At 41.0% G+C, this 27,232-nt stretch overlaps 1 protein-coding gene across 17 annotated transcripts in view; it reads left to right on the top strand.

Annotated features, from left to right (window-relative positions):
* Lpar1 (lysophosphatidic acid receptor 1) overlaps nucleotides 1-27,232 on the top strand; it is a 170,176-nt gene that overhangs the window by 106,235 nt on the left and 36,709 nt on the right. For all 17 annotated transcript variants that reach the window (XM_031377501.1, XM_031377507.1, XM_031377509.1 and 14 more), the window contains one exon: nucleotides 7,767-8,514. In XM_031377501.1, coding sequence (XP_031233361.1) covers nucleotides 7,767-8,514 — 748 coding nt within the window. The remainder of the gene's footprint in view (nucleotides 1-7,766; nucleotides 8,515-27,232) is intronic.

Below are 27,232 nucleotides of genomic sequence, written 5' to 3'. Positions count from 1 at the left end.
GACAGGGACTCTCTTGCTAAACCTGGGGGGTGGAATCCCTAATTCAGGTAGAGAAGCTGGCTAGCAAGCTCCAGGGCCCTTCGAGTCTCATCCTCCCCTGCATAGATGCACTCTGCATGGTGTTTTACATGGTTGCCGGGCCTCAGCTTCTGCGGTAAGCACTTTACAGCCTGAGCCACGATATCCCCATCTCCACCTTTCTTCTAATGGCTTAGAATGAATTCTTTTTTATTTATTTATTTATTTATTTATTTTTGATGAATATGTTCAACAATGGTGAAATGCGCAGGAATGTATCCATTATTTTTCTGTGTAAACATTCTGATGCAATTTCTCAGTCCTTGGTGTCTTATAACTAAATCGGTGAATGTTTACCAGCAAGGTTATTGACGTTCTTACTCCTTTCCCAGAACTGTTAATTTCTTCATTCAGATCAGAGACTGATGTTTATTATTCTCTTTGTATGTATTTGAGGGCATTCACTTATGTGAGGAAAGCAGGAATAATTATAGTCAATTTCTGTAAATGTCAGTGTAAGAACGGTGTGCCGTACGTGTACCTGTGCTCTCACCGTTAGTGTGTGTGGCTTGGCTTTATTTAACTTCTTTTTACTATACTTCCTTGGTTATGTTGTAATTTATTCCTTCTCTGGTGATTCAGTGTTTATGTTGCTTCTATATTTTAAATTATGCAATATTGAGTCTCCTTGGGCACATTCTGATATTTTCCCCTAGAACTCAGTGTCTGACGTGTGAATTTGAGTCGGTGTCGTGAGCAGTTTTCAAAGCTGTTGTTGTACTGAGATTTCCCCAGCACTGTATGGCTATCCTTACCAGGCTGTGATTTCCAGACTTGCTAATTTTTGCTGGGATAGAAATCACCTGGACTTTCCTGTACATTGTGATCAGCCTTCGCTGATGCCCTGTGAGCAGAATTTCCAGGTGGCTATTGGCCGTCGTGGCTTTCTCTCCTGGGGATTTCCTGTCCATATCTTTGCTCATTTTTTTCTCTATTGGATTGTTCAGTTTTTCTCCTTTTTGATTGGTAAGAAATCTTTACTTCTTGATGTAAAGAGAATCCTCTACATGTAAATTGCTAAACTTCCTACAAGTTGTTTTTAACCATTCGTTATAAGGTCTTTTATAGTACTGAGTTCTTAATTTTTTGATTAGTTAAATTTGGTCAGTGTTTTGGTCTCATTTGGGAAAAAAAATCTTTCTACTGTCCACAAGTTGTAAATATACTTTTAAAAAATTTTCATCTACATTTTTCAGATTAATATACATATATAACAATATAATAAATATATTGTAATAAAACCTATATAATACATATGCTCACATACATATATACATATTAACATATTACCCCAAATAGGGTTCTGTGTATGATATTGATTTATTTAGCCTGAATGAATTTCTGTGTATGACATAGGTAATATTTTTAAAAGAATGAACAGTTACAGCATCGTCTCGGTTGATGGACAAATCCCCACCGCCCTATCAAATTGCCATGTGTGTGTTTTGGTCTCGCTGGCCCATTCCAGTTCATGCATTTTGGCTCTAACCTTGAACTTCCATATTCTGCCTCAGGCTCCTGAGTCCTGGGATTCCATTCCTATTTGGGCAATTCCTTATTCCTATAATTGATTTTCCCAACATGAAGCCACCCTTCCTGTTACCGGCACTGTGTGTGAATTGATACTTTTTTCCAATCCATTATTTTATGAACATGGAGATTGTCAAGACTTCTAGAACTATTAACAGTTTTAGGTCATAGTCCCTGCCTCAGACAAAGACAGAAGCCATGGCTGCTTCTCAGCAGCATTTAGAGCTTTGTCTCCAGTGACCGTGTGGTCTGCTGTGGGTGCAGCCCGTTCACCTTGGTTTGCAGTTCTTGACTGGCTCAGAGAAGCATCTGAAAGATGCTTGCTATATTTATTCTTGCACGTCTCCAGTATTTTTAGTGGCTCTTATCATTCCTCCTCTCGGCTCAACCCAGACTTCTCTGGAAATCCTCCAATGTGATGATGTGCTCAGCCTGGCGGACAGGGGCCTTCATGGGATGAAGAGCGCCCTCACTGACTTACGGTTTGCTGTTCTCCACAGGTTCTTCACACACATGCAAACAAACATCTTATTATCCTGCATTGCTGCTTTATTAGAGGAACCACTTGATGTACTATATATATATATTTTTTTTAGGTAAACTTTTCAGACATTTAATTATTGCATAGTCTTCAGCATCCTGAGGAATCTAGGGCTGAGCTATCTGTTCGTTTGTATCAGTATTGTTTTGTGATCTCTAATTCCAATGAGAAACCATCCTATTTTTCTTGTTTTTAATTTAAGGCTTGAAGAAGGATGACAATTATTTTCCTGAGAATAAATTTCATAACATTTGAGTAAATCCCATGCTGCTTCCTTTCTATCCTTATTGGGGGAGATGTATATTGTTTGATTATTTTAGAATTAATAACTAGAAATGAGAATGCCATAGAGCTCTACTAGGGTCCTATTTACAACGAAAGAACTGGGATTTGGAGCCCTCGCCTGCCCTATTGAACACTATGCTAGGTGTTGGACATTAGAACCAGGCTGACATGCTTCAAGAAGCCACATAGCCTCAAACATTCCACCTGCTTTAATAGAAACAGGACCATGAGATCCTGAGAAGGAGACAGGTGGTTCCTTGGAGCTCACTGGCCAGCCGGCCTAGCATATTTGGCTGGAATCCAGGCCAGTGAAAGATCCTGTCTCAAAAGCCAAGGTGGGTGTCTCCTGCAAAACAACACCTGAGGTTGATCTCTGGTGTCCACGCGCGAGCGAGCACACACACACACACACACACACACACACACACACACAAACACAAATACTGGGGCACACAGACTTATGTGCACATACATATGCATACCCAGAAGTGGAAAGCAAGTTAACTTCATTTATATCCCGTTGCTCATTCTTTACCCAGTATAAAGTTCCCTTAAAGTATACCTGTGGAGTATATTATTTGCATTCTTATCGGATTCCCTACTAAAAAGCACAGGTCTAATTAGTACTGTGTGCTTTATGCCAGGTGTTTGTTTTTCCTCTTTGCTAATGAGTGTGTAATTACCTTGTGAGAGATTAAAAAGCAAGTCAGTGCACAGGGAGTGGCTCCAGCAGGCACTCAGGTGTATCACTGGGGTGCCCTTTGAAGGCATAGTGTTAAGCTGTACCCATGACTGACATTCCATAAATGAGTGGGAAGGCAGAGATGTGTTAGTGGAGGACAGAGAGAGCTGAGACAACTCCATAGCCACTCCTTTAGAGATCAGGCTTGCCAGGTTGTTGTGACTTCAAAGACCAGAGATAGGGTAAGGAACTTTCCAAGAAGAATATCTGCTTTGCGGAACAGCCACTGAGGTCCCAGAGCATACATTGAGATGCAGTGACCAGTGCAGGAGGCAAGGGCGTGAACGCAGACTTTCTGCCACGGAGGGACATGTCATTTAGAAATAATTTTATCTGATCTGCATATTTATTCCCTATCCAGAGCAACCCTTGAGAGCTTCTTACTCCACAAGGATGTCTAGTTGTAGCGATTTGGATTTAGCGTAATATTGTTCGTTCATTTACAGATATTTACTGAATTTTGTCTTGAGTATATATTTGTTTTGAACCTATGTTCTACCAGTAAATATTGGTTTCTTTTCTCAAAGTAAAAAAGGAAACCACTTAAAAATGATCTTACACGGATTCATTGGGGGAAATTTCAGTCTTTGTCTTGTTTGCTTTTTTCTTCAATTCGGCCAGCAGGAGACCAAGCATGCACACGTCTTCTTGGAAAGTAGCCTTAGTAATTATTCAGATGGATTGTGTTTGCCTCAGCACATTTAAATAATTTTTACAGATTGTCACAATTAAACAGTAGTAGGTTTAATATGTTTTGATTTCTTCTTCCTCCTTCCTTCTCTTCTCCTCTTCTCTCCTATATAAGACATTTCCCTATCCCAAGTTCTTTTTGGTATAATGAGAAATTTATGCTGGTATTATTAAATTGTTCTAGGTGTAATTCTTATATTTAAGTTTTTGACCATGTGAAAACAGTCATGTCTTCATGCCCCTAGAGTTTTGGTTTATGTTTATTTTTTGCTTTTGTTTTTTGTTTTGTTTTTTCAAAATAGTGTGTTTCACTGTGTAGCCCTGGCTGTCCTGGAACTCACTATTTAGCCCAGGCTAGCCTTGAACTCAGAAATCTGCCTGTCTCTGCCTCCCTAGTACTGAGGTTAAGGGTGTGCACCACCAACACCCAACAGTGATTTGGCTGTGTGTGTGTGCGCGTGTGCGCACCCACAAGTGTGCACGTTTGACCCCTCTTCCCCTCCCTCCTGCATGTGTATTCATTACTTTTCTTGTCATGGCCAGAAAGGCAAGCTGGCAAGAACATGAAGTGATAGTCACATAGAGAAGCAGAGAGTTTACAGCTGACCTGGCCTTTAACTTCTGTCCCCACCTATGTGAGCCCCACCCCTATGTGAGCCAGCTAGGTTTCATGTCCAAAAGATTCTATGACTCTCCAAAACAGCACCACCAGCTGAAGAGCAAGTATCTAAATACACGAGCCTGTGAGGAGCTTTCCTGTGAGGCCGTCTATGGCTGTGGAATTCAAGTCTCCTTTAGGTTTTGTCCTAAAGCAGTGGTTCTCAACCTTCTTAATGCTCTGTCTGATCCTTTAATCTACTTCCGCATGCTGTGCTGACACCCCAACCATAAAGTTATTTTTGTTGCTACTTTATAACTGTAATTTTGCTAGTGTTATGAATCAAAATGTAAAGCTCTGATATGTGAAAGGGTCTGCAGATCCCAGAGGGGTCCCACCTGTTGAGAACCACTGTCCTGAAGGATCTCAGGCCAGAAACACAGAGTAACTCTAGTGGACTTGTTCTCCCCACCTTAAACATTTGCTGTGCTTCCTTTTACTTCATTTTTATTTTATGTTTCTGGAACCGTTCTCTACCCATGAGATTCCAAAATCTCCTTAAGCTATAGGAACATTTTGTTTTAGCGTTGTTTTGTAATATATGTATACTTACATGAATCGGTAATGCATGTGTCTTCTTACACAATCCCTTTTCCATGGGCAAGTGGGGCTCTGCCTCTCCAGCTCTGCCCTTCTAGATCTGCGGAATGACTAGGGGTTTGTTTTAATCTGTGCCTCCATTTCCTTCTTGTTATCTCTGACCCTCTCATCAGACGCTGAGCGGACGCCTGACCTCTTTTATTTGGCATTGCTGTTCTCTAGAGATTTTATGCTTTTTTTTTTTAATTCAGAAATTATTTTTTATTGTGTTCTGTCTGGTAGATACAGTCATGGTTTCCAAAGGCTTAATCCACGGGACCTCTGAATAAGTGACCTCAGTGGGCTGAAAGGATTTTTCAGAAATAATTTTGTTAAGAGATCTGAAGCAAAGTGATGGTCCTAGATTCTGGCTTCTTAAAAAGGTTATATTCATAACCCCTTTGTGCCTGAGAAACATTTAGACCCCCCGCCCCCCGCACGCAGTACTCTGAGAGGGAATTTGTAGATAAGAGTTTGTAAGGTGGGAGGCTACCCTAACTGTGGGGAGCAGCCTTCCATAGGCTGGAGTCCTGGAGTGAACACCATGGAAAAAGCCAGTGGGGCACGGCACCCTTCTTCCCTCTTCCTGGGTGTGTTCAGTTGACCAGGAGCTTCACACTCTGCTGGCAGGACTCCCCCAGTACAGTGGACCTGACCCTTAAACCGAGAGACAAAAATAAGCCCTCCTGTCCTTAATTTAAACTTTTGCTGGATATTTCCTTACAGTAATTAATACAGTAACTGTTGTTAATGTGACCAGAAAATTCTTGAGTTTAGGTGCATATGCTACCTTAATGTCTTTGAGAAGAGACTCAGTTCCTGTGCTCACAATAAAGGGATTAAGTCAGTCACTATGGAACCTGAGCTGGATGAAGGAGAGTGAAAATGGGGAGAATATTCCAGTGTGTGTGGGGGAAATAGAAGGGTCAAGAAAATTGATATATACTCAAAAGACAGATATACTAAGAGCCACGTGAGAAAATTTGAAAACGGAGAAATTACGATGAGTGATTAGAATGTCTCAAGTATTTCCAAAAGCAGGAAGTTCTGGGTGGCTGAAAAAGTCTTGTGGGTGTGACCATGGGCGTGGGCAACTGGAATGTAATGGAATAGGGTCATTAGAGATGAAGTCAAGGAAATGAAAGGCAAGGGAAGTCAATCAATTACTTAGAATAAGGGCAAGACTTGGGGTGGAAAGAAACACTATGGGCCAAGTCGCTGATCGCCAGTGAGGGAGACACTGTGGACCGGAGAGAAGGGAGATGCAGAAGGGAGATGCCTAGAGATGTAACGCAAGGTCCTCACTCTTCCTAGAGCGTGATCTCCTTAATGAGGAGAGGGAGGGATAATCACACAACACAGTGTGCACACTACCAGAAGGGCGGCAGTAACACTTAATGTTGGGGTAATCTGTAGAAGTCTTCGTAAGTCAGTAGACTAACCCCTCAGGCATTTCATCTGCTGTTTAATAAATTACTTAGTGTTTAGCAAACATTCATGTACAACCTATGGGTAACTTGTAGACCAATTAATGAAAATTTTGATTAAGGAAGGCTTGGTTGTGCAGGCCTATAATTCCATTTAAAAGCCCTAGGTCCCATCCTTAATACACACACACACACACACACACACACACACACACACACCCAAACTATCATGTTTGCTTAGTGGTTTAAGAATCACAAGAGAAGAGGAAGAAGAACGTGATGTGTCTTCAGGGAATGGTTTCTAATTCTAGAAGTCTCCAATGAACTGAAGGTCTCGGGAAGAGGAGATTAGTATAAAAATATATTCCAACTGTTTCTGATAAAAAGAAAAAAAAAAGTAAGTAAACACAGTACAAAGCAGTGTCACCCAACATGGGGAGACGTGTGTGCCCTCCGAGCTAATTATATTTTACTTCTTGTGGAGCAGTGTCAGGTATCAACTGCTTACATTAAGCCTTCCAAGGGGGAAGAAAGTTTTCAAGAGTCTCACATTGGTCCATGGATGCTATTCTGGGGATGAAGAGTCCTGGTGGGGTGGGTTGTGCTAACCACAGGAATGTTGAACAGTCCATGCTGGCTTTGGCTAAAGAATCTTTGATGCATAGTGTGACCTTTGAAATGTTGGGCCTGATGGTCCTTTTGCAAGCTTGTGTTACAAAATGTCTGCCACGGGTCAAAAATACTGTGTGGGGTGAGAACAGAGTAATTGGCCAATGATAACATATCTAGAAACTACCTTGTTTACTAAATAACAGGGCAGAGTAGATTTCAATAGGATAAGTGACCCAATAGCAAAGTTCTGGAAGATTTTTGGCTGCATTGGGTATTTTAAAGAAAGGTTTTTTTTTTTTTTTTTTTTTAATGTGTTATGTGGTTTTTCTTATAGACTTCAATGACAGACCACCAAGCAGAAACCTTATTTTATTTGTCTCACCATCTTTAATCTAGAGTTCTAAGTGACCAGTATAGATTTTGGATGTTATTCTGGGTCAGATTTTTCAAATTCTTTGCTTTTTATTTTATTTATTTTTTATTTTATTTTATTTTACAAATGTTGTAGGAGTCTTGTGTTGCCTGTCCATCTTTAAATTTGGATCTGTGGTTTCTTCTATTCATTCATTCATTCATTCATTCACTCACTCACTCACTCACTCACTCATTCATCTTCTTTTGTAGTTCACAGCCATGAGCGAACAACAGTGCTTCTACAACGAGTCTATCGCCTTCTTTTATAACCGGAGTGGGAAATATCTAGCCACAGAATGGAACACAGTGAGCAAGCTGGTGATGGGACTGGGCATCACTGTCTGCGTGTTCATCATGCTGGCCAATCTCCTGGTCATGGTGGCAATCTATGTCAACCGCCGCTTCCATTTCCCTATTTATTACTTGATGGCCAACCTGGCTGCGGCAGACTTCTTCGCTGGATTGGCCTACTTCTACCTGATGTTTAACACAGGACCTAATACCCGGAGACTGACTGTTAGCACGTGGCTCCTCCGGCAGGGCCTCATCGATACCAGCCTGACAGCTTCTGTGGCCAACCTGCTGGCTATTGCCATCGAGAGGCACATCACAGTTTTCCGAATGCAGCTCCATACACGAATGAGCAACCGGCGCGTGGTGGTGGTGATCGTAGTCATCTGGACTATGGCCATTGTGATGGGTGCCATCCCCAGTGTGGGCTGGAACTGCATCTGTGATATCGATCATTGTTCCAACATGGCACCCCTCTACAGTGACTCCTACTTAGTCTTCTGGGCCATTTTCAACCTGGTGACCTTTGTGGTCATGGTGGTTCTCTATGCGCACATCTTTGGCTATGTTCGCCAGAGGACTATGAGAATGTCCCGGCATAGTTCTGGACCCAGGAGGAATCGGGACACCATGATGAGCCTTCTGAAGACTGTGGTCATTGTGCTTGGTGAGTTCTGTATTGACTGTTGCCTCCTTTATAGCTTCCCCAATGCTGTCAAGTGGCCAAACTCATTTATGATCGTGGTAAACAAGAATGTGAAAATTCACCAGGTGTCTATGCAGAATTATGAGTGAACAGGGAAATTTCATTTGAAATGTCTATGGCAATGTCTGCTTACCATTCCTCCTAGAGTTATAGAATATGCTAAATACAGGTCTCGTGCTGTTATATAAAAATGATGAAATGAAAGATATCATTGAAGAGTGTTCCTTCTAGAACTGAGCATACCAAAACGTTCAATATTCCACACCATCAAACCCAAAACTAACAAAAGCCTCAGAATACCTGGTTTTATTTAACTTCAAAAAGGTTGTAGTACAGTCTGCACTGTAAGACTCTAAGGACTTTGTTTCACAGATATTCAAATAGATAGTGCTTTATATGATATGATCATCCTTTATGCTTTCCTACACAGCTTTTCATTAGTCCAAGTGTCCATGCTGTAGTTATTTTTAATTTTATTTTTGAGAATTTGGTATATGTATTCAATGAAATATGGTCACATGTACCCCCATTTCCCCTTCCAGTTCTCTCTCCATCTTCCTAACATGCCCCCTCTCAACTTCATGTCTTTGATTTTGCTGTTCTTTGTTTATTTATTGACAACCCATTAAGCCCTGTGTACATAGATGTGGGACATGGGAAAGCTACCAGTGCTCACATCTTCTATAAACAATGATTTTCCCTCCCTTGGCAACTATCAATGAAAAACAGCTCCCGAGAATGGAGTGTGCCCTGAAGATCATCTACCTGTCTGCTGGGATGGTCTTGTGATGACCTTATGCAAGTGACCACGGATGCTGTGAGGCTGTGATTCTGATAGCCCTGTCATGTCCTGGAGGCAGCATTCCACAGCACTGTTCTCCACCCACTGGCTCTTACACTCTGTCCAACTAACTCCTCTTCTGAGATGGTCCCTCAGCCTTGATGGTGGAGATAGATGTCCTGCTTAGGGATGACCGCTCAGTCTCTTAACCTCAGCCTGGTGACCAGTTCTGCATCTTTCCATTGACTGCTGACCACTGGGAAAAGTAAGTTCTTTGACCAAGGCAGAGAACAGCCCGGGTCTATTGGTACAGAAGCTATATCAAATTGTGGACAAGTAAGTTTAATAGAAATCTATGAAAGTAATCTTTATAAAAATTAGTTCTGGAAAATTAATTTTCTCTTCATATTAATAGACATTAATTCATAATTCAAGATAAAGATTATAATTTTGTCCTTTCTATAAACTCAAATAATCTTTTTGTTGTTGATTTTTTAAAATTAAAATGTAATTGTATTATTTATCTCTACCCTTTCCTCCATGTAATCTGTCCCATGTACCTCCACCATTATCATCTATATCTATCTATCTATCTATCTATCTATCTATCTATCTATCTATCTATCTATATGTTATTTATCTATCTGTCATCTGTCTGTCTTTCTGTCTGTATATCTAAGCTATCTTTCTATCTATGCATAAATATACTAATATAAACTGCTCAGTCCCTTTCGTGTTACTTGTATATATATATTATTCCAAGGCTGACCACTTAGTAGTGTATAACCAATTAGGGAGCTCATCCCTGAAGAAAACAATTTCTCTTTCTCCCAGCAGTTTTTTTGAGAGAGGCTAATCCTGAATTTAGTATATGTAGCCCAAACTGGTCTTATCCTGTGTCCTCCTGCCTCCTGCCTCAGCCTTCTGAGTGCTGAATGATAGGCATGGATTACCATACCCAGTTGTAAACTCGAATAATTTTTACCTTTAAGTTAAAGTATTACTTTCCCTAGATTAAAAAAACTCATGGTAGTGATTAGTACACACACACACACACACACACACACACACACACATTTACATACTCAGAAAATAGTTAAAGAAAACATGTAGTTCTGGGCACCTGGAGATATACCCAACGAAGGAACATTTGGAGACATTCTTTTGGCATATAGAGTACCTAAAAAGCTCACTTGGTGGGAATTTGTTTAAACAGTTACCTAATTGAATCACACATTTAGGTTACTGTTTGATGACATTTATTAATCTTAAAGCACACATACATAAATGAAACTGCCACCGCAAAACCCCAACAAGAAAACAAATCATAACTCTTTTAGTTGCCCAAGATACAGTTGTGTGGTAGACTGATTTTTCTTTCCTTTCCTTTCCTTTCCTTTCCTTTCCTTTCCTTTCCTTTCCTTTCCTTTCCTTTTCTTTTCTCTTCTTTTCTATTGAAAATCTATTTTTTCATACAATATATTCTGGTCATGTTTTCCCCTCCCCTGGTCCCTCCCAGGTCCTCCCCACCTCCCCACCCACATAAATTCACACCCTTCCTTTCACTCTCTCACTAGAAAATAAACAGGCCACTAAAAAACAAAAGCAGACTAGGAAACCAAAGTAACAGAACAAAATCCAAGAAAAAGTGCAAGAAATACATACAGATGCAGAAATACACACACACACATACACACAGAGACAGAGAGAGAGAGAGAGAGAGAGAGAGAGAGAGAGAGAGAGAGAGAGAGAGAGAGAGAGAGATCCCATAAAAACACAAAGTGGAAACCATAGCATATAAGCAAAAGACCTGTAAAATAAAAACAAAATGAACAAACAAAAAAGCTCACCACCGCCAACGACAACACAAAGCCAAAACCCAGATAAAGAGTTATGAGTCAAAAACCCTCCAAAAGTACCCGTGAGCTGATTGTGTGCTAGCCATTTACTTCCCGGCAGGGCCTGTCCTTAAGTGCTGTGTGTAGACTTAGTAAGACTCTGTTGGAAAAAAGGTCTTTTCTGTTGTCAGCCATTGTCCATTGGAGATAGCTTGTGAGTGAGGGATGGTGCTTGTGCCCACTTCTCCTCTCAGCACTGGGGCCTCATCTGGCTTAGGCCCATGCAGGCTCTGCATGCTGCTACAGTCTCTATGAGTTCATATGCGCATGTTGTGACATGTGCATGTATGTTTCCTTGGTGTCATCCATCCCCAATGGCTCTTACAATCTTTCTACCTTCTCTTCTATCAAGTTCCCTGACCCTGCGGGGAGAGATTTCATGGAGACAACCCATTTAGGATGTTTCAAGGCCTCTCATACTCTGCACATTGTCCAGTTGTGGATCTCTATATTTGTTCCCATGTACTGCAGGAGGAAGCTTCTCTCATGATGGTTGAGCAAGTCACTGATCTATGAGAGCAGCAGAATGTCATCAGGAGTCATTTTATTGCTGCACTCCTTTAGAAGAATAGTAGTATTTGGTTTTCCACTGGGTCCATGGCCTATTTAGTCTAGAGTTCTTGACCACAAGAACAGTGTTGGACATAGGTTCCATCTCATGAAATGGGCCTTAAAGCCAACCAAAAAGTGGTTGGTTACACCCACAACTTTTGTGCTGCTATCGTACCAACATGTTTTGCAGGCAGGTCACTACTGTAGATTGAAGGTTTGTAGCTGGGTTGGTGTTTACCTTTCTCCTCTGGTAGTGTGCAGAGTCCCTTACTGTCCATACCATGAACACTAGTCAGTAGGGCTGAAGGCCCTAGGTAGGCTCCAGCTCAACTTCTCCCTGTTCAGGGAGGTGTGTAGATGTTGTCTTCAGCAATAGGGGCTTACTATCAGTTTGTAGAGAACAACCAATAGCCTGAGCTTGGTTATAGTCAATATAACCAAGCTCAGCAATAGCCTGAGCTGGTCTATGGGACCTCTTTGACCAACAACCAAATTAGATATAACCCACTCCTGGCACATTTGGTGTAGAGAGGTAGACTGTTTCTCTAGCAAGTGTAAGACTCCAGGTTAGATTCCCTGGCAACCCAGACAACAAACTTTATTTCATCTTTCCTATGGATGTTGAGTATAAAAGTCCTGTAATTATCTTTGTTCTCTGGAAAACCCATGGGGTAAATAACCAGGGATTATGAAACATTTTTGAAACTATGATTTTTGCACATGTTAGTTCCTGAAAGCAGATAGAACCTTAATTTCTCTTAAATAAGTTAGCATCCCTGGAAGAGCTTTCATCCTATTCTCTTGGGTCAAGACAGATGTATCATGATGATTCTCTATGGGTGCATTGATTGTGACTTGTATGTAGACTGGGAGATTGAGATTTAGGCCTTAGATTCAACAGCCTACTCAAATTCCTGTCTAACTGAATACTCAGGAAACGTCCTCACTGGGGATACCATCACCTCAGACATGAGATGTCTAATGGCATCCAAAGTCTGATGAGTACAAGAATAGCTTCCTCCTTGCTTAATTACCAACAAAGCCTTTTAGGTATCTCTATGCCATCAGACAGCTTTGCCTGAATGAAAGAAAACACATCTCAGTTTTCCATGGATACAATCTGTGGATGAGATGACACATATAACCCAAGACATTGTGCTTCCATATTGACTCAAACATTTGTTTGCTGTCCATCTAAGAGTTGATGGACATATGTGTGTGTTTCATGTGTGTATGTGTTTTCCACTTGTAATGTCAGGCACCATTTAGTTCATGGAGCAGTAAATCATTACAGAATTTGGTCTATGAACCCACCAACTTCTTGCTTTAATCTTGGTCTTTGCATACTCTCTAATATATCCTCACCACACACTGTACTTTCATGTAAAGTTAACATCTGTGTCTCATTGGGTAATTTTTCCTCTGACACAAGAAGACCACTACTACCCATCACCCAAATTTCAAATATATATATACACACACACATATATGTATATATACTTATGTATACATATATACACATAACATACACACACACACACACACACACACACACACACACATATAACGAGTAGTGTCATTTGACACTACTCTCAGCCTCCATAAAGATCAAATGCAGTTACCTTTCTCTGGAGTAAATACTAATCCTGTGGCCACTAAATGAAAATTTTAGAACATAAAAACTCCAGTCAGGATGATGCATAAAGAAACTGGGTAAAGCAAGACAGGAATATGATTCTAATTTAGGGAATAGAGTTCAATATATGAATAACAACTATTTTTGAGAAAGGAAGCGAGAGTGAGGGAGTGGGTAGGATATCCGTGGGGCAATGGTAGAAAGCTCAGAAGAGGAAATACACAGCCCAAAAAAATCAGGTCTTTGCCACACTCATGCCTGATGTTTCTTGTGCCATTCACTCTCCTGCTAGAAGTGGGAGGGTCTGGTTATTTAGAATATGTGAGTTCATCTCATGGCAATGAGAGCTGTCATTGGCCTGAAGCTCATTTCATTCTAAATTAATCAATTGATAATCTGGATTTTGTTTTTATTATTGACCTTGGCTTTTGCACAAATGATCTTTTTGATATTTGAAAACTTTGACCTAGGGAGATTTTGAACCTGATGAAGGCCAGAGGGAACTGAATGCTTTGCTGTCTCTTTTCTTTATGTCGTCATTAGTAGGCTGTCTGGCTCAAAGCAGTACTCAACAACTAGCCATTGAATGGAAGAATGAATAAACGAATGTGGTGGCAAAAGCAACTCCCTGAGCCTTCAATATGGAAGAGCAGAGAGCTGTTGTGAATTCAGTGTGGTATCACTTTAGTCAGCTAGAAAGGAGACATACTTGCCCACACTTATATCGTGTTCTGTAAGTAAAAAAAAAAAAAAAAGCCATTTTTAAAAATTGAGATAAGGTCTTACCTTATAACCCAGGATTGTCTTGAATTCATGATTCTTCTGCTTCATCCTTCTGAGTGTTTAAATTGAAGGCATGCTTCCTCACCATAACTGACCTCTAATTAGAAAATGAACAACTTAGAAAATGATTGGCTACTGTGAGTGTTCAGTTAATAACAAATCCATTATATTTTGATTTATTCTAGGCTATGACTTATCACTTGTGTGGAAAAGCCTTTGGTTTTTCTGTGTGAGAATGGTTCATGACACTTAGACTTGTTGGTCAATAACTAAGTTCCTAGGCATTTTAAAAAAATCAAGAGAAAGCATCTTGGAGTTTTCTAATTGCAGCATTGATTGTGAAACATAAGAGTATAGGTAGTCACTTGTGAGTACTTGGTCTTAATACGAATTTTATTTCAAATGTGTACAGAATTACTTGTATACACAGTGCTCAGACTACCTTAGAGGTTTGCATTTAGAAATAACAACCCTATAGAACATGGGTATGATGATTGGTTCACTATCTTAGATTTTCAGATTGTGAAAAAAGAAATCTAGGGACCCTAGGTACATTGCCCAAAGCCACACAGGTTATGCATATAGGAGCTAGAATTCAATACAACTCATGACTCGGGTTCCATGGTCCATGAGTTTTTTTTTACTTCTGTGTCAAGCTATTTCTCTAAAATAAAACCAGCCTATGTCTTCTAGGAGAGTTTACAGGCCGGTGGGCTTGTGTTGATTCTAACACCCTCTACTGGTACTGCCTAACTCTACTTTTGCCTAGTTTCTAGGGTCACAGAAAACCTTGAAGGTGTGTTCCTTTTCTTTCTCCTGCTTCTAATGACCCCCAGGATTTACATATCTTAATCTTTTCCCAGAGTTTAGTATTGTAGCGTGCACAAACCAACTGCTTCTCCCGAGGGGAGCGTTTTGTCCAAGATGTAGTTGACTCTCTGTTCCTTGCCCCGGGTGTGAAGCTGCAGAATCCCTCTCCAACTCCAGTTTCCATCTGCTTGACATTTTACCAAAAACTCCTTGAGTCTGCTCCCCGAGTGACTCAGGCAGTGGAGGCGTCCTTCCTTATTTGACCACAGCCTCTCTTCGGATATGAGTCCTTTCCTTTCCCGCTCTGTTATTTGCGGTGGCACTTCTCCTGAGGACAATCAACAGTGAAGAGAACCAGAATTCAGAAAGGAAAGGAATCCTGGGGAAGATGTGGTGGTGTTGACATCTGACCCCTAAGAGGCATATCCAGTAAAACAAGTGCAGAGGGATCATCTCTCTTGGCAGAGAAAGATACATGTTTCCCTAGTTTGATCCATTTCAATGGCCAGTGGTCGTCAGGAAGGATTCATTACCCATTATTATCCATGGACTTGGTGCCAGAGTCAACACTCACCACCACTCTAGAGTGTTGTTTGAACCAGCTATTAGGGAAAGTTTCATTTCCCCACCTTTCCTATCCCCCTCCCATTTTATATTGAACTTTCTCAGTTAATATATGGCAATAATTTGTGGAAGGCCTTTCTCTTGTAAGTGGCAACAGGGAATTCAGCTGTAGGCCTGGAGACCTTGTACTTCCAACACAGGGTGCTGACTCTTGACCCTTTTTGTTTAATTCAGTGAACTTGATGAGTGCTAATACTATCCCAAGGAATAAGCAGACAGTCAGGATGGTCCTTTGCAGGGCCTGTGTTGGAGGAGGCTAAGAAAGCCCAGTGTTGGATGGGTTAGGGGCAGAGACCTTGAGTGAAGGGAGAGCAGGAGTCCCAGAAGAAATAATCTACTGTGTAGAGTCTGTCTGTCTGTCTGTCTGTCTGTCTGTCTGTCTGTCTGTCTGCCTGCCCCCCCCCCTTTCTCTCTGTATATGTTTTCTCACTTTTATTCACTAGATTGGTTGACTCAGATCCTCATTTTGGCATTGACTATCTGGGTGATGCTGGGTAAATTACAGTCTTTCTGTGTTAATTAATGGCTCTCTATCTCTGCCTGTAGGATAAGGTTGGCCAGTTTGATTGTCAAGACTATCTAGGCTATTATTTATTTTATGAATAAAACTGTAAGCTGACTAACCTCTAAGACCTTTCTAGTGGAAAACTTAGAAGTCGAATCAGATCAAAAGCACAAGCTGTTCTCTCTATGCATAGGGCCCACTTCTTCAGTAATTCGTTTTAGATGCTCTGTTGACTACTGAAGTCTGTGGCGCCTTTATTAAGACTCTTCTCTGAGAAGAACGCTTTGGCATTTCATTTTCCTTTCTTGGGTGGTAGGGAAGAAGGACTTCCCAGTTGGCCTTGCTGGCCAGAGAAGGGAGTAGTAGACACAGAGTCTCTTCTTCTCTGGCCACAGGTGACAGAACTACAAATCCTCTTTCTGTGGAAGGGAATTAAAGCTACCTCAAGTGTCCTTAGGTCCCAGTGGCATCCCTGTGAAGGCCTCTTTGAAGAAGAGTCTGAGGGAACATTCATGAGAGTCTTGATTGCTTGGCCAGTTCCTGGGTTGGCTTGGCCCTGTGTGTGGTGGCCAGGGGAGACACCCTGCAGGTATCCCGCTGTGCTGCCCCAGGCTCAGGTCAAAAGAGAAAACACCTTTTAAATGGCCACACTGTGCACTCCTTGTTACCCATCTCCATTCAAATATTTTTATTCCAAAGAAACATTCAAACAGAAACAAAACCCCCAGACTACATGAATCCGAGAGAGTTCTCTTTGAGGTGTAGACAGCCGATCCGACACGGAGCTCATTCTTATTTTAGGCCAGTTAGGAGTGAGTGACTCAGGCCCGTCAGGCCGAGGCGCCACATAGACGCCGAATGCTAAGGCTATTTGTCCATACATGGAATAAAAGATACAAAGATGTCTTTACTGTGGTGATTTTGACTAAGGTGGTTGCACTTGCCCAGCGACTGTCAGCTTATATTTGGAGTGAAATGGAATAGTTGGATTCTTGAGAAAAATGCCTTAAACTTCCCTTAGCCTTCGTTTCAGATTTAGGATTATATGAATAGATTCCTATATGTAAATACATTGCCCAGCCTCTCACAAAGGACATTTACCATGGGAAAGAAAGGAGTTCCTAACTAGTGAGTGTCAGCCACACGAGCACCCGCCCCTCCATCTTTTTCAGACACACTCACAGCTACCCACCCCTCCAAGCCCACTCTTGCACACAAGGGCGGTATGTCACTCTGCTGACACAGTATAAAAGCACATTGTGTTTTAGCAGCTCAGTCCGGTAGCAGGTCGTGCATTTCATTGTGAATGTCTTTTCTTGCGGTACATTTTTGCCATTACATCTATTGTCTTTGCTTGTTTAGTGTTCATGCCTAGGAGATGGCAGTTTTGATCTGCTTCATTCCACACAGGTGAATTTAAATGGCGTTGAGTGAAAGAGACCCCTTAGACAACATCTATTTGAAAACCGTTATCTTTTATAGTAGATCCACAATAACTGAGGTGCGGTTAGCAGCCCAGGGCTCAGGTAGAACTCCATGCTTTTTTCGTTTGATAGGTGGTAAAATGTCTGGAGTATATGGAAAAGCTGTCAGACAATATATGACCTACTTTTCTAGCGCTGTATAAAAAACACCATGACCAAAGACAACTTACGGAAGAAAGAGTTTATTTTGGCTTACAGTGACAGAGGAGTAAGAGTCCTGTGGTGGCAGAGCAGAGGCACAGCAGCTAGTGAGGATGGAGCAGGGGCAGGAAGCTCAAAGCTCACATCTCAACCCCAAGCACAAATGAAGAAAGCAATTGGATGAAGGCAGGGCTTTTTACTAAAGCCCGCCCGCCCACAGGGACTTAATTCTTTCTGAAGGCTGCACCACTTAAACTTCCCCAAACAGTCCCTCCAACTGGGGACCAAGTTTCCAAATGCTCAGCACAGTGGGAGATGCTTCCCATTCAAAGCAGCTCATGAGACGTTGGTTCTCAGTTGCTCCCAATTTCACACTGTGACCACTTATTTGAAAGTGGCTTCCATCACTATTTATTCACCTAGGAAGGAAAGGATGAAGGCCTTCCACTCCCTGTTGCTACCTTCCCGTCTTCTTTGAGAATCACTTTGGATATTTCATGATGCTGGGCTGTAAATGTGGTCTCCGACTCTGAGACCCTACCTATCTGTTGGATGATAAAAGGAAACCTACCCCTGGGGATTTGCTTGATTATCTCAGTACAATAGGCATGTACCTCTGCAGACTCTGTGTGGTTTCGTTGTCTACTCCAGGGACATTTGTCAGGAGGGGGTTGAATAAAGCAGCTCCATCTCCTGCTTGTCAAGGATATTTGTTAGGCTAAGGCCCAGGGCCAAATTGTTAGTAGTATTTTATTTTTACACACAAACTGAACGTCTTCTAGGCCTCTGTTAAGAATCAGGAATGCAAAGGCTGATGAAAATAGAACCTTGCTCTCAAGGACTCCCATTCAGTAATTTCAATTATAATATAGCAAATGAAACAATATGATGTGGTACCACGTGCAAGGACTATAGAGATGTGGTAGTGCACCTGGGCAATGTCTGGAAAGGCTTCAAGCTGTCCATGGAGTTGGGATTTTATCTTTTATGAGGCGCACAGGCTTACCAAGTACATCCAGGTGAAGGAAATATCTCTTATATATTCTTTACATATTAAGTTTAATAAAAAAATCAGTCTTTTCCTCTAAAATATTATAATTATATCATTTGCATATGACAATAATTTTGACCGGGGCTATATATAGATCTACTTATAAATTCCTAGAGATGTGGGTTCTCCCATAATGGTCAAATAATATTTTTTATTCTCATGTTACCTATATTTTATACTGTTGTAAAGTGTTCTGTCTTTCTATTTATCTATCATTTATCTATCTATCTATCTATCTATCTATCTATCTATCTATCTATCTATTATCATCATCATCATCATCATCAGTCTGTCTATCACAGGTACTAAGTATCTTGGCATTGTATTTTGCACTAATATATTCTCTCTATAATGTATATTAGGTTCTAAGTAGATTAGTATCATCAAATAGGTATGAAGTAGGTAGATTTTGAATGGTTACTACTCTAGAAGAAATGAGATAGTTTTCTTTTTTAAAGACTTAAATTTTAATTTTATGTACATATGAGAGTGCACCTTCATGTATGTGTTCATGTCATGCTCATGCCTGATGCTCATGAAAGCCAGAAGAGGGTATTGGACCAGCTGAAACTGGTATTGGGATGGTTTCCAGCTGCTATCTGGTTCTAGGAGCTGAACCTGGGTCTTCTGCAAGAGCAGGCAGTGCTTTCAAATGCTGAGCCATCTCTCTAGCCCCTGGGATGGTTTTTTTACATATGCAAGTTAATTTCCTACAGGAAACAGGAAAGGCTCTATAGTGATGTGTACATGTTTTATATCCTGGAAGGTCATTACTCTGAAAACTTGACACCCACTTGTGAAACATGATGAAAACATAGTTTTCTGTGGTACCTTACAGGCTGTTATGGCTATGTAGGACTGGGGGATTTCAGAATGTCAGTCATTGGTTTTCCTTGTTATTATTACATTAAGAAGATTTCAGGACAGCTGTTGTATCTAGAGACACACAATCCTATTCTCAGAGGTTTATACAAGATCTTTGGAAACTAAACATCATTTCTGATTTTCTGTTACAGATAGGCTAACTATGTTATGAACCTGGGATACGTATGCATGCACACATGTGTGCATAAACATATACAAGGATTGTCAAGTTTAGTAATTAAAAAATATTGCATATGGTATACTTACACAAGCATGTGGTTTAACTATGGGATATGTTCTGAGAAGTCTGCTGTTAGGTGATTTCATCATTATGTAAACATAGTATGCATGCACACAAATTGAAACAGTTGTGAATATCATTATGCAGCAGTGTAATCTTGCAGGATCACCATCTTATGTACAGTTTGTCCATGTTTGAATGTTGCTAATATAGTACATGGCTCTTATAATAGTCAAATTTTTCTATTTGTTTAAATTCAACTGGATATCCAACTTAGTGGAATTGCATTGGTATTTTATATAGCAATCTTGACATGCGTAGGAAATAACACATTTTAGATAGCAACTTATTCTGTTGAGTGTATTTTCTTCTTTGTGTTTCCATATTACCCTGGAGATAAATTTAAGCCCAGAAAGTGGTTCACTTCCTGTGGTGGTTTCAGTGAGAAATATACCCCATAGGCTCAGGTATTGAATGTGTGCCCCTGAGTTGGTAGGGCTGTCTGGGGAAATGGTGCAAACTTGCTGGAGAAGACAAGTCACTGGGGACAGGCTTTCTGATTTCATACCTTCACACAGAAACAGAGATACATCCAGTTTGATCTCTGCTCTGAGTTTTTGTTGAAGACATGAGCTCTCAGCTTCTTGCTTTACCTGCCCTTCTGGACCCTCTGTCTGCCAAAATAAGCTCTCCCTTCCATAAGTTGCTTTGGTCATGGTATTTTATCATAGCAACAGGAAAATAATTAATATACTTATCTACTATTTCTCCTTTTTATTTGAGGTTGTCTGTAAATAAATAAATGATCCTTTCTAATTAAAGAACAGTATGATTATTTCTCAGAAATTAAGCATGTACCTGTTGGTAAACAAATAATTTTGCACACTTCTGGGTCAAAATGGAAATATTTTCTTCTTCTATATATTCTTTGTCCTACTATATCTAGAGAAGCATTTAAATTATATTTGTTTTTCACAAAAGCCAGACTTTTTTTTTTAAATACTTTTTTGAGTCTTATGCCACACTTCAAGGTGGCTTGGAATTCACCATGTAGTATAGGTTGGCCTTGAACTCATGACAGTCCTGCTTCAGCTTGAGAGCGGCCATACCAGGCTAGTACATTTGTTTTCTTGTGTTTATTATAACTTTGATGGTTTTTCTTTGTGGTCTAAACTCCAGCCTGTGCCTCTGAGAAGCTTTTTATTCATGTATTTGCTCGAAGATGATAGAGTCTAGACTGAATGTGGTCACAGCTTTACTTAAACCCTGGCACATCTCCTTTATCAATAGAGGACATGTCAGAGTGATCCAAAGCAAATATGAGGTTCTCACAGGGTGACGCAGCAATAACAGGGTCTTTTTGAAGAAGTGGGATTTAATTTGGCATCAGGAGACTGGAAATTCATGGCTTCACCTATTTATCCTGCTTAAGTAGACTTTTGTTGACATAAGGAACACGACATTTTAAGCAGGGTTTCCATGAGTTCATTCTAAACAGGCATTTCTGTGCTTCAGAAAGCTTCTCTTTATGTGGCAAGTGTGAATTCATTTACCAGAGTTATTTTTCCCTCTTTAGGAAAGCAAAATTAGGTGCAAAGGAGCTTAGCCTTAAAGGACCCACAGAAGAGACCTAGGAACAAAACATTTTGCTGAAGGTAATGAGTCACCATTTTGTAGTGAAGGGACTTGCCCAGCTGACCTTGCTGAGCCTATGGGGTGCAGCCTGGACCTTTTATGTGCTGGCCTGGTTCCAAAGGAAAGGCACACTGAAGTCAGTGGGTTCCGAACAAAAATGGGAGAGGCCACAGACATCCTGCAAAGAGTGTGTGTGTGGGGTATATATGTGTGGTATGTGTGTGTGTGTGTGTGTGTGTGTGTGTGTGTGTGTGTGTGGTGTATGTGTTTGTTGTGTATCTATGTGTATGATGTGTGCAGTGTGTATAGAACGTATGTGAACATGTATGTGTGTGCATGTATATGTGTGCATGTATGTGTATGGTGTATGTGTTTGTTGTGCATATGTGTGTGTGATGTGTGTGTGCAATGTGTATAGAGTGTGTGTGTGTATATATGTAGTGATTGAATAGTCAAATAATTGTGGCGATAAAGCCCTATCTTTGTCTCACTTAGTAAAGAGGAGAGATTATTTTCATTGCCAACACTTTCGAAGTCCCAATGCATCAGTCCCATAGTATTTACAACACTAACGACTGAGCATGGCTACTTAAGATGGGGCAATGCAGTAGAAGGTGTCGTGATTAACTGACCGTGTTGTAGATTATTGTGCAGATGTGGTACTGTGCTAAGGCTAGTAGCGTCCCGTACTGGAAATTTCTAGTATTTTATTTAGTTTAGCCTGGATTTTACCACTTCTGGAACAAGAAGTCTGTCACTAATATGTCTGCACATAAAGCAGTATATCCTAAAGTTGGAAATGGGAGCAGAAAATATTTTTGCATGTGTACGCTTTGCTTAGTCAGGAACATACCGTGAAACTGTGTGGCTGCTGTTACAGAGTGGCAGTACTGTCCCTTGGCAACCATTGGCTCATAACTCTCATTGTCATGTATGTATGGCCACATGTACGTGTCGTGTATATAACTGTTCTGTACCACCTATCTGGTCATGTAATAATTTGACTCATTGTTTTAATTAGATGCTGATTGCAGGGCTTTCCCCATATCTTCATAAGTGAATATTTGAATGCTAATCCAAGTGGAATTGAATTTTGTTAAGAAGGTTGTTTTCTGCACTGTGTTCTGTAGGTTGACTTCCATCTTTTCAGTAGTTTAACACATAGACACACTTAGAATATTCTCAGTTTGACACCCTTTCTGATATAACTGAGGAAAATTTTGGTGTTAAATCTTTTCGAATAAGTTATACAAAGACATTTTTTAAAAGTTTTTATTCATTTTGTTATAAATTTTCACAACTAAATCATTTTCCATTATAAATTTTTTATTTTTACTTAATTTTTCTACTATTATATTAAATTGTGTAGCATTTGGCCAATTTCAGCTTTATTTTATTTTTTTTCCTACCAAATTTTAAGTTTTATTTTTAGTCTTAGGAGAGTTTCTAAAAACATATGTTGGTGATGATGGCTAACTTGAAGGGCTCACTAATCATTGGAACTCATCAAGTCCTGCTTTGCCATACATGGGTAAGGTTCTGAACAAGAACCCCTCCCCTTTTTCTTTAGTTGAGAATTTCCTGCAATGTATTTTTATTACGTTCACTCCCCACGCCTCCCAGATTCACCCCTTTCCTCACCCACTCAACTTTGTGTCATCGTTTAAAAAAAAAACCATCAAGTGTAATTTCAAACAAGAATCTTAATCTCTTTGAAATTCAGTCCCTTTATCAGCCAAACATAGGAAATACTTTCTTAATGATCATATGCGATGGTCAGGAAAGATGATCTTTTTATAGGAAATGCTGTCCATGTGTCAAACAAAGATGGATGCTTTCGCAGCTGCTCATATGTAGCTTACAGTCTATAGGGCAGTGACCCAAAATTTTAAAAATGTTTGGCACGCGCTGTGAGAGACATGCTGTAGTGTGAAAGGCGCTAACTATTATAGCTCCAGGCTCTCCGCCTGCTGGGGAGTAATATTGGGTAGTCCATTTAACCTTTGTGACGACTTCCTGTCCATTCCATGATGGCCTGCACTACATCATGGTTTTGTCAAGTGTGATCCAAGGACCACCTGCATCTGAGTCACTGGGATGCTTGTTAAAGGGAATTGGGTCTCTGCCCAGACCTACTGTAGTGGAGTCTTTGTGTTAGCATCCAGACATGAATATGTCAGTCACACAAGTCTGACAGGGCCACCAGTCTCTCTCTAGCTTTGGTTTAAATGGCCTGGTATTCAACTTCTTTTTATCAACTTAAAATTCTACTTTTTACCTTTTCCAGCAAAATTGCCACTGTTGTTTTTTGGTTCTGTTTAACTACTGATTATCTGTGACAGTTCCAGGCATATCTGTTTATATATCTGCTTTCTGTCTCTCTCTCTCTCTCTCTCTCTCTCTCTGTGTGTGTGTGTGTGTGTGTGTGAGAGAGAGAGAGAGAGAGAGAGAGAGAGAGAGAGAGAAAGAGAGAGAGAGAGAGAGAGAGAACAAGAGAACGAGAGAACGAGGACAGGGAGAGAAATGGAAAGAAACGCTTCTGGACAAGGCTCAAGTCAGTTAGATAAAATTCTTGAGTCCTCAATAACTCCTATCAAAGAAAATTAATATTCTCATACAGGAAGGTTGATCTCAAAGTATTTGAAATTACCACTCCAGTTACAACACCTCAGGAAAATGTGTCACATACAACTCAGTGGTTACAGCAATACCTTCAGAGATTACAGAATCTCATAGAGGTATGAGAAGTTCTCTGGAAGTCTTTTATTTCCCTTGAGAGAAGAGAGAACACAATGCTTTTTCAAAAAAAAAATTAATCCAGTAACAGTTCCATATCTCTGCTTGGGGACTTTGTTGAGAAGGGGACACTGGATATTTACTTTTTCCCAGGCTAAATAAGGAGTGAACTGTCCTCTTTCATTTTCTTGGGTCAGCATGGTGTGGAGTTTGAGACTTGGACCCACATATACTTTGGTTTAAAGGCCTAGTTGTACTGACACACTAACCCTCTGACAGGTGCTGTATCTGATCTTCCTAGAGTTTCCATTGCCCTTCTAATCACAGAAGGCGATAACTAGTAACTGAATTAGTTGTTTTTCTGTTGCTGTGACAGAATACCCTGACAGAAAGCAACACAGGAAAGGAAGGTTTGTTTTGGCTCCCAGTTACAGAGGGATAAAGTCACCACAGAAGGGAAGGCCTGGCATTGATCAGGGAAGGCCTGGTGGTAGGAAACTGTCTGATCACACTGCATTCAGGAATCAGAGATGGGGGAGGGGGGAGTCAGGAGAGAGGGAGGAGGGACAGAGAGTGTCCACAGGCTATAAGCCCTCAAAGCCCCCCCGCCCCCAGGGACATGCTTCCTCCAGCAAGGCTCTACCTCAGTTTTCTCAAACATCATCATGAACTTGGTTGTGACTAAGTGTTCAAATGCCTGGGCCTGTTGGGATCATTTCTCATTATATTATATACCATTATAACTCATCACAGCGCTTTGCTGAAAATGGGGAAATGCAACGAGATGCATTCAAATAGTTAGAGTAGCGTCTGGCACACATTAAACATGACCTCCTCCCGCTGACTCACAGACATGAAGGCACCACCTCTGTTCTGCTGCAGTTGGTTGAAACGGCTTCCCCAGAATGCTCATTCTTTGGAGCAGTCTTAATTTTTACATGATGATGCCTGATGTTTTCCTGACCTCTCGGAACCAGAGGCTTTGCATGTGGATTCAACCTATTAGTTTTATTTTACTTTTCCATTTACTCATTACGTTATCTTTTACCACTGATCTTACTGAGTGCGGAATCTTACGTTTGGTGTTGGTATGGAACTGTAAGAATTATGGTATTTGTATCCTTTTTGAAAGCCAGGCTTGAATTGTCTCTATAGTAGCAATTATATATAGGGTATCTATAGGTGTAGTGTATGTGTGGTGTGGTGTGTGTGTGTGTGTGTGTGTGTGTGTGTGTGTGGTGTGTATGCCTAGAATATGTGTGTGATCCATATGTATGTGGGTATTATAATATGCATATATATAGAGAGAGAGAAAGAGAAAGAGAGAAGGATTAGGTTTCTGATAGATGGAGATATACATATATCTCTGTATCAGTTATTTTTCTGTTGCTGTGATACAATACCATAACCGATATCATTATATAAGAAAGAGTTTATTTTGGCTTATTGTGACAGAGGAATAAGAGTCTATCTCAGCAGGGAGGCATGGCAGCAAGGGGCAGATGTGAGGAGGAACAGGTTCTTGGAGACCATGCCCTCAGCCTCTGCACAAAGCAGAGCATGAGCTTCCAAACCCCAGACATCTAACAGCTGTGATTATTACAGCGAGGTGAGGTAGTGAACTCTTACTTCCTGGATCCCGATCCTCAGCCACAGTACTGGACATCAGGGGAGTCCACCTGCGCACTGTATTCAGCTTCTTAAGGTTTCAGTTTCTTTGTCTTTCAAATGAGCAGTAGGGCAGAACCCTCAGAGGTTAAAGGAGATCCCTCCTTGAGATGCCAAGGATGTCAGAACAAAACGCGTACCTCAATGCTTTCGTCCAGTGACTGGATTTCTCCATGCATATCAGAAGTCCCATCTTATCCCTTGCTGTGGGAGACAGCCATCATACCATGAGGAGGCCCAACCTGGAGGAGGGACCAGTCTTGCTTCTGCAGCTCCCTGGGATGTGTCTCTGGGCTGGATCATGGCACTGTCAGAAGCTCCGAGACTCTGGGAGCTGCTGTGCTGGGAGCTGACGCGTAGCTCAGTTGGAAGAGCCTCTGCTGAGCTGTCTTCCCAGGCAGACTGACAGACTTACTGCCTGGTAGAAGCTCCTAACCCGTGTCAGTTCAGTGTTCTTCCTGCTTAATAATTTTTTGGTGTCCCTTTACCCCTGAAAATACTTCTCAGTTTCATTTAAAATGTTAAATCAGTTGGTAAGCATATAGGTCTTAATCAAGTAGTAGCTATCTTATCTTATAACTGCATAACTTTACAAAAAAAGCATTTTATTTTAAAGCTTCCTTCTATGCTCTGGGCTTTCCTGTTGGGCGATGCACACTTCCTTAAGACCCTAAGGCCTGGACCCAGGCAGGGGGATGCTTTCTTTATTCCCTGTTTCACACTGAGCGTCCATTTCAATTGCATTCGGATTCCACTTGTGGGGCTCGGCTGACCTGGAGCATTGGCCAAGGGATGATGTCACTGATGTCGCTATTTAATGCTGAAACCTGAATCACCTCATGCTAGCCTGTCTGAGGGTGGATGTCCAGTGTCACTATTCTTTATAATTTGTGATGAATTATCATTTTGGAGATGGTAAAACTGAGGCTCAAGAGACTGGAGGTTAAAAATTTGGCCAGTTCCCAGCATCCACATGGTGCCTCAAACTATCTGGAACTCAGTTCCAGGGGCCTGATGCCCTCTTCTCACCTCCATGGACAATGCCCACATATGGTGCACACACATGCACACGGGAAAACACGCATGCACATTCAACAACAACAACAACTAAAGAACGAAAGCAAGCAAACCAATCACCACCCCTAGGCTTGGAGAGCCTGTGAGAATTGCTAAAGATAACCTAGCACCTAGTGGCCCGCACAGCCTAAGTCAACCTTTGTCAGTTTCACGTGGATTGCCTTTCTTGTTGTGTTACTGGCTTCATTATTTT

Source organism: Mastomys coucha, unplaced genomic scaffold (genome assembly GCF_008632895.1).
Source record: "Mastomys coucha isolate ucsf_1 unplaced genomic scaffold, UCSF_Mcou_1 pScaffold18, whole genome shotgun sequence".
In the NCBI taxonomy this organism is placed as follows: Eukaryota; Metazoa; Chordata; class Mammalia; order Rodentia; family Muridae; genus Mastomys; species Mastomys coucha.
Note: the sequence above shows the minus strand (reverse complement) of the source record. Positions and strands in the feature narration are given on the sequence as shown.